Here is an 8,378-nt window from a genome sequence, read left to right on the forward strand (position 1 = left end):
CTCCCTCTCTCTCTTTCTCCCTTTCTCTATCTCTTGTGTGGAGGTCAGAAAACAACTTGAAAGGTCCCAGGAGTCTAGCTCAAGTAACCAGATTTGGTAACAAGTTTTTACCCATTTTCTATCTTGATAGCCAAAAAGCTATTTTATAATTAACAATGGCAGACTTCACAATATCCTGTCATAAAACTTCTAACATGCAGCTAGAAAAATACTGGACATAGAAAGAAGGCATTGTCTTGAGAGAGAGTCTAGAGAGGAGGGTAGGTTTAGATCTGATGTATATTAGTTATCTATTTCTACACAATAAGCTTCCTTCAAATACAGTGGTTTAAGGCAGTAGTAGCCATTATTTTGTTCATGAATCTATAATCTGTGCGGGGCTCAGAAGATACGAGTGCTCACTGTTCCACATCATTCCAGATTTAAAGATTCAGATGGGAGCCAGGGGACTCACTTGGATAGTGGCCCTTCACCTATCTGTCAAGTTGGGGTTCTGAGTCCTGAGCCATGGATGCCGCTGGGGCTTTGAGTCCTCTTCATGTGAACTGTCTTTGTGAAGCTTTGACCTCATCATAGCATGGTGGTCAGGTGCCAAGACCAAGTATCTCATGGGTACAAGGAAGATGTTCATGGTGTTTGTTACCCAGTCCTGGAAGTTACATAGTTCCATTTTAGCTGTTCTCAATGAGTCAAGATAGTTATGAAGACACAGGGAAGGGATATGAACCCCCCTTCACCTTTTAATGCAAGCATAACAGGCTTCTCGAGGCAATGTGTAATAGGAAGTGTTTTTGTGGCCATCTTTGGAAAATAGTCTGCCTTACTAGAAAAATGCAATCTGTCTATACCAGAGTTGATTTCCTTATTAGAATGGCATTAGAATGCATAATAAATTGATGGGACAAAGTGGGTTGATGTCAATGAATGTTAATATAATACAAATGTTAAAAGTTTTATTTAAGTGGATAGGGTGAAAAGGGTAAGGCTAAAGATCCTTATATACAGGCTATGTATTGCTCTGCTAGGTGTTATGAACAAATAAAAACTAAGAAATCATTGGGAATGTAGCTCGGTTGGTATAGTGCTTGCCTAACATGCAGGAATCCTGTAATAACTTCCTAAACTCAACATTAGAGCAGACATGGCTATGCACACCTGTAATTTCAGCTCTTGGGATGTGGAGGCTGGATGACGGACAGTTCAGGGTCTTTTGGAATACATAGCACCTTACCAAAAACACCAGCAAAAAGACTTCTTTGTTTTTCTAGACTAAGAAAAGCCGTTTCTGCAGAGTAAATCCCGTTCCTTTGCCTTAACACGGGAAAAGGACAGGGATCAGAGCATAGAGTCCTGTCAGGGTTCGAGAGGAGCCAGAAGTTACTCACTGACCACACTTCCCTCCCTGCAGATGAGATCCGTGTGGGAAAGTACCACTCACTCTTCCACCCGGAACATCTTGTGAATGGAAAAGAAGATGCAGCAAACAACTACGCACGAGGTCGCTACTCCGTGGGCTCAGATGTCATCGAGCTTGTGTTAGAAAGGATCCGGAAGCTGGCAAGTAGCCCCTCTCCAGCTTTGAACGGGTCAGGCTGGATACTTTTGTTCTTGTGGTAGCCTTGCTTGCTCCCATCTTCCCTCCCCAATTCTCTGACTCTGGGCCTCCAGAGATACTTAAGGAGTCCTGATGTTGGCTTTAGTTACATGGTTACAAAGGAGGCCTTTACAGTTGTCAGGTGGCACTTCTTTACTCTTGTTTCTCCTATTGCAGTGTGTGTGTGTGTGTGTGTGTGTGTGTGAGAGAGAGAGAGAGAGAGAGAGAGAGAGAGAGAGAGAGAGAGAGAGAGAGAGAGAGCATGTGTGTGTTAGCAGAGACTTTCAAAGTTCTCTAAAATGAATTACTTTCCAATAGTCACCACTACTTGTGAAGGTGACAAGGGACAGACCTTCTGTTAAGGATACTTACTGCTCTTTCTCATAGTTCTTTAAGGGTTTGACACTGCAGACCCTTTGTTAAGTAAGTGGTTCGGTATAACCACTGGTAAGAGTACCTTTCATATCTTCCTGGATGTAGTGTGGAAGAGGTACTTTGTCTACAGTGGACAGGACTTTATTTTGCTTCTGTATTTTGCTCTTTTTCTTTTCTTTATTATTGACAAAAACCTTCAGATCTCATGTAGATAAATTCGTGGAAAATAATGAAAGACAGCCAATTGCTTCTATAGGCTGAGCCTCCCTTAGCTGAATGATTGGGACCAGAACTACTTGGATGGGTATTTTCTCCAGGTTTTGGTATATTTGTATACACACACACACACACACACACACACACACACACACACACACACACTTTTAGGGGATCAAGCAAGACAAATGTAAAACTCATTTAAATTTCGAATAACCCATATAGTCATAGGCTCCAGGCAATTTTATGTGGTACTTTAAATGTGCCTGTATGTTGACTGTTACTCACTGCTCTAAGCGCAGATATGGAATTCCCATTTAGTGGCATCATGTAAGTACTCAAAATGAAAAAAAAAGAGGATTTTGGAGCACTGTGAAGTTTGGGATTAGAACTACTCAAGCAGTAGTGAAATTCTAAAGCCTTCACTAACGCCAGAAGGATCATTCAGGAATATTTCAAAGTAGCCATGTTTGTCGTGTAGCTGATAAAGACCGAAGAGGCCACTCTGAGGTGTGTATTCCTGTGTGTCTTTGTACTCACAGGTGCATGTGGGGACCGGATAACCCCCTTGCCTGTCGTGCCTTCGATTCCATCTTCTTTGTTGTTTGTTTGAGACGGGGTCTTGTATGACCTGGTACTGGCCAGCCAGGAGATGATGGATAGTCATCCAGCCCTGGTGATCTGTCTGCCTCCACCTCTTCAGTGCCAGGGTGATGACTGATGACACCATGACCAGACTATTTTTTTCTTTTTTACAACACAGCTTTTGAGACTCAGACTCAGACCTGCATGCTTGTAAGACAAGCCCTTTGCTGATGGAGCCATTTCATCAGCCTCGCTTCCCAATCTTCTCTTCCTGGGAACTGATATTCTACCATCACCCATCTAGTTTATTAGTTTGCATATATCTGGTGGAATTTTCTTTTTTAAAAAAAATTTATTTATTTATTAAAGATTTCTGTCTCCTCCCCGCCACCGCCTCCCATTTCCCTCCCCCTCCCCCGATCAAGTCCCCCTCCCTTGTCAGCCCAAAGAGCAATAAGGGTTCCCTGCCCTGTGGGAAGTCCAAGGACCACCTACCTCCATCCAGGTCTAGTAAGCTGAGCATCCAAATTGCCTAGGCTCCTACAAAGCCAGTACGTGCAGTAGGATCAAAAACCCATTGCCATTGTTCTTGAGTTCTCAGTAGTCCTCATTGACATTGCTTGTTCTTTCTGCAGGCAGAACAATGCAGTGGACTTCAGGCGATTTTGATTTACCGAAGCTTTGGAGGAGGCACAGGGTCGGGATTTACATCTCTCTTGATGGAGCAACTCTCGGCAGAGTATTACAAGAAGACAAAATTGGAGTTCTCTGTCTACCCATCTCCTAGACTCTCCACTGCTGTAGTAGAACCTTACAACGCCGTCCTCACTACTCATTCTACCATAGAACACTCAGACTGCACATTCTTGGTGGACAACGAGGCTCTCTATGACATCTGCCGTCACAAACTTGATGTTGAACGTCCTTCCTATGCTAGTATCAATAGGTTGATAGCTCAGGTGTTATCTTCCATTACCGCTTCACTCCGCTTTGAAGGGCCTCTGAATGTGGACTTAACTGAATTCCAGACCAACCTAGTACCTTATCCCAGAATACATTTCCCCATCCCATCCTTTGCCCCCATCATCTCTGCTGACAAAGCCTACCATGAGCAGCTCTCTGTGCCTGACATCACTGCTGCTTGCTTTGAGTTCTCCAACCAGTTCATCAAGTGTGATCCTCGGCTTGGGAAGTACATGGCTTGCTGCCTACTATACAGAGGAGATGTGGTCCCTAAGGATGTGAATGCAGCAATTATAGCCATGAAGTCAAGGACCTCTGTTCAGTTTGTTGATTGGTGTCCAACTGGTTTCAAGGTGGGCATCAATCAGCAGCCGCCTACGGCAATGCCAGGAGGGGATTTAGCCAGGGTTCAGCGAGCTGTGTGTACGTTGAGCAATACCACAGCGATTGTGGAAACCTGGGCCCGCCTGGACCACAAATTTGACCTCATGTATGCCAAGAAGGCATTTCTGCACTGGTACATCATGGAAGGCATGGACCAAGGGGAGTTTATAGAGGCTAGGGAAGACCTGGCTGCTCTGGAGAAAGACTATGAGGAAGTGGGACTGAGTTTTTGATGTAAAGATGACAAAGCAAATGGATACTGAGTTAAAATGTTGTTATTTGTTTTCAAGCTATTATATACTTAGTGAATAAAAGAAAAACAAAAATCCAATCAACAAGGTCCCAAATTGTGCATTAAATTAAATATATCAATATCAACAATACAGTCATATTTTCTTGTGCACAGTAGAATTCAGCTCTGCTAATTGAGAATCTTCTGAGGATTGCAGTCATTTGAACTACTAAGTCTCTTCTAGGTAGAGTCATTTTGTTACTAATTCTTATGTCACAACAAAAGCCTGACTTTAATCTTTGCCCCTCCGCTTTAAAAAAACAAAACAAAACACCAAGCAAGTATGGAACCTTAATGTTTCTGCTTTTCCTTTCCTGTATCTAAGATGAGAAACAACACAGATTATGAATGTTATTTTTCTATTATTTATGTATTCTACATCAATTAAATCACAAATGTTTTCAGAATATTTCTTTTCCTTTCTCCAAGTGTGGGCTTTAACTCCTTAGTTTTATTTTCAAACAAACAAATGAGAATACTGTTGGGCATTTTTAGAATTTAGGTGTGAGTATCCTGCAGGTAAGAAACTATGTATCCCCTCTTTATTTGATCTGTCCAGGATGGGTGGTTGTATTTGTTTTGCATGTGTATGTGTGTGTGTGTGTAGTATGCTCATATGTGTGTGTGCGTGTTTGTATGTCTTTTAGAAGTATGGATATGTGGGCAAGTTTAAGCTGATGTCATGTCTCTCTCAATTTCTCTCCACTGTATTTATTAAGGAAGGGTCTCTTCACGAACTGGGAGCTCACCGATTGAGCTAGTGTGACCCTGTCTTTGCTATCAGGCACTGGGATTATATGAGCAAGCATGCCCACTTTGCATTTGTGTGGATACTGGAGATCTGAATTCTGTGTCTCACACTTGTTCAGCAAGCCCTTCATTCATTGAACCATCTCTCTCCAGTCTTAGAAGGCTTTATTGGTTCCTCTTAGTATTGCTATGAGGACACAAAAGCAACTTAGAGGTAGGGTTTATTTTGGTTCATGGGTTAAGGGGTTAAAGTCTGTCATAGCAGGGAAAGCAATTGCGATTCATGTGTCACGCCTAGAGGTTGGCATTCTGCAGCCCTTCTCGCTATCTTCCTGCTTCTACGTTCTTCCTGCTTGCTCATCCTAGGTGCTCCCTGAGCCTTAAAGGGGATGGTTTAAAATTACGTGTTCTATCAGACTCCTCTTCCACACTGTCTTTCCCCAGTGGAGACATTTTCAGCCCTCTCTTGTTTATCTCACAAACACATGATTTGAAATGTGACTGTCCACATTCATATCTCTAAGTTTTATTTCTCTGTTAAATCTTACACTGAACTTTCTATTTTTTAGACACATTCTCTGAGATGCTTTGTGTAAATTTAAATGCTTTCTTCCTAAAAATGTACTCTTTACCTTGATGGAGGAAGGTCATTGGCTAATAAAGAAACTGCCTTGGCCCATTTTGATAGGCAATCCCTTAGGTGGGTGGAGTAGGCAGAACAGAATGCTGGGAGAAAGAAGCTGAGTCAGAGAGTCACCATGATTCTCCCACTCCAGACAGACACAGGTTAAGATCTTCCCTGGTAAGCCACCTCGTAGGCTACACAGATTATTAGAAATGGGTTAGATCAATATTAAGAGCTAGCCAATAAGAGGCTGGAACTAATGGGCCAGGTAGTGTTTAAAAGAATACAGTTTCCGTGTGATTATTTCGGGTAAAGCTAGCCGGGTGGCGGGAAGCAGCCCGCCGCTCCTATTACAACATTACCTGAAATACATTTTCCCTTTAATGGTCTCTATGTCTGTTTGTGTCATTATCTTCCCACTGATGCAGATTCTAAACAACACTGCCATTTTTTTTGCTAACTTTCCTGATTTCTTATATATAGAACCAGCTACTGTTGATTCTGCTTCTGTAATTTTTTTTTCAAAGTCTACCCCTTTCTTTTGGAGTCATGAAGTCCCCTCCTTTTAGCAGCTTTTCTGTCTTCCATCCTGTCTTCCTAACCCCTCTTCCACTGCTCCATCATTGAGCATTCTGAAGTACAGTTTGCATGATTTTGCTCCCTGACCCCAGGATTTAATGAGTTGCCATTTCTTCGACATAGGTATAAACTTCTGCACATGGTGGGTAGTCTTTCCCAACTCATATCAACTACATTTCCACTCCTGTCTGTCACAGTGCTCTCATAAATTACATCCAAGACAGTCTCCCCCAATTTTCTAGTATATACTTGTCTATGGCTGGTGATATAACTCATGCTTTAGAATACAATTCTAAGATTCCCTGAAACTGTGAAATTCTACTGTCTTGTGTTCTTTGAGTAACCAAAGCAATCTAGAGCCTACATTCACTCCTGCCCAGGATTAGAGATAGCTGAGCTGAGCTATGAAATTTCTCTCCATTTTAATATATGATATTAAATAATAGTTGATGAGTCTTCCTTTTGAATATACTATACAGTGCTTTACAGTTTTGTTACATTGTTTTTTCCCTTAATGCACCTGTTAGCTTTTTTCTTTAACCACTGGAGGGCACTAGTGAGTTACATAGTCTCTCTCTCTCTCTCTCTCTCTCTCTCTCTCTCTCTCTCTTTCTCTCTCTCTCTCCCTCTTCCCTCTCTCTCCTCTCTTTCTCTCTCTTCCCTTCCTTCCCTCCCTTCCTCTCCCCCAACAGAAGAATGTTTGTAGATTTTATTTTGTTTTAAAATTTAACAATATAGCAATATTCAAATGAACACCATTTCTTAAGTTTTAAAATAAACCTTGTGGATCCCACTATTTATAAGTCTGGTTTACCTTTTTTCACGTGTATGTGTGTAGTGTGTGTACTTATATGCATATGTGCACTTATATGTGGGAAAGCATATGTGTGTAAATGACGTTCCCATGTGTACCCTAGCGTGTGGAGGGCAGACACTGTATGTGTCTTCCTTAACCACTCTCCCCATTATTTACTGAGATAAGGTCTCTTAGATGAACACAGAGCTTGCTGATTGAGCTAGTGTAGTATTTGGCTTGTTCTGCAATCCCCGACTTTATTTTCCAAGTGCTGGGATTTATTTTTTGAGTACAAGCAACTGCTACACAAGTCCAGCATCTAAGTGAGGCAAACTTACACACTTGCTTTTAAATAATATCCACCTACATCCTTTTGGTACCATTTTTATACTTCAAAAATAGTGTTAAATATTTGAGATTGGCTATGGATCTAACATTTTCCACTTCCTTCCAGGGCTGTAGTATTGTGGCAACCTTTCTCACAAACCCTTAGGACCTCTTTCTAAATTTAAAGATTTAAACTATAAATATGGTGAGGACCCTTAACTGTCCCAAGAATGTTTTTAAACTAGAAAAATCATGATTTAACCTTATAAACTTTAGGTTACTTACAAAATGTTCATATTTAAAAGAGGAACTAAAGGGCTTAATGTGCTTTTTCTTCTGAGTTAGCTGCTCTGAAGTGTTGTAAACACTATAGTTTAAAGTCAAATATGTACAACTTCTTTATCACAAGAACTTTGAGACATATAACACTTAAATGCCATATAAGTGATTATCCAAAGCTCAATCACTTAGCAAAGCTACTGGGGAGATGACACTGAAGAACGATGATATAACGACATGATCCTTGTTCTCACAGAGTAGACTGTGGTGAAGGTGGTGAATGAAAGTATTAAATGTAATTCTAAAGTCTGCTAGAAGACCAGAGAGATGGCTCGCCTGGTTAAGGGACTTGCTACCGAGTGACCTGAGTTCGATCCATGAGAACTACATAGTGAAAGAAGAGATGACTCTTGTAAGTTTCTCTCTGATGTCCACCTGTGTGCTGTGAAATCTCATGCTTGTGTGTGCACATGCACACAATAAATAAAATGTAATTTAAAGGTGTGTTATACCACATAATGAATGAATTGCATTCAACTGGGTGCTCCTTCTTAACCCTTTCTTCCATGTCCATGTCACAGTTGCAGGGTTTTTTTTTTTTTTTTTTTTTTTT

General features: G+C 41.2%; 1 protein-coding gene across 1 annotated transcript in view; it reads left to right on the forward strand.

The window, feature by feature from the left end:
• The window catches only part of Tubal3 (tubulin alpha like 3), a 12,925-nt gene extending 8,575 nt beyond the window's left edge, over positions 1-4,350 (forward strand). Inside the window, exons 4-5 of the mRNA XM_005354926.1 lie at positions 1,409-1,561; positions 3,410-4,350. Coding sequence (XP_005354983.1) covers positions 1,409-1,561; positions 3,410-4,350 — 1,094 coding nt within the window. The remainder of the gene's footprint in view (positions 1-1,408; positions 1,562-3,409) is intronic.
• The last annotated feature ends 4,028 nt before the right edge of the window (positions 4,351-8,378 follow it).

This window comes from Microtus ochrogaster, chromosome 16 (genome assembly GCF_000317375.1).
Source record: "Microtus ochrogaster isolate Prairie Vole_2 chromosome 16, MicOch1.0, whole genome shotgun sequence".
Taxonomy (NCBI): domain Eukaryota; kingdom Metazoa; phylum Chordata; class Mammalia; order Rodentia; family Cricetidae; genus Microtus; species Microtus ochrogaster.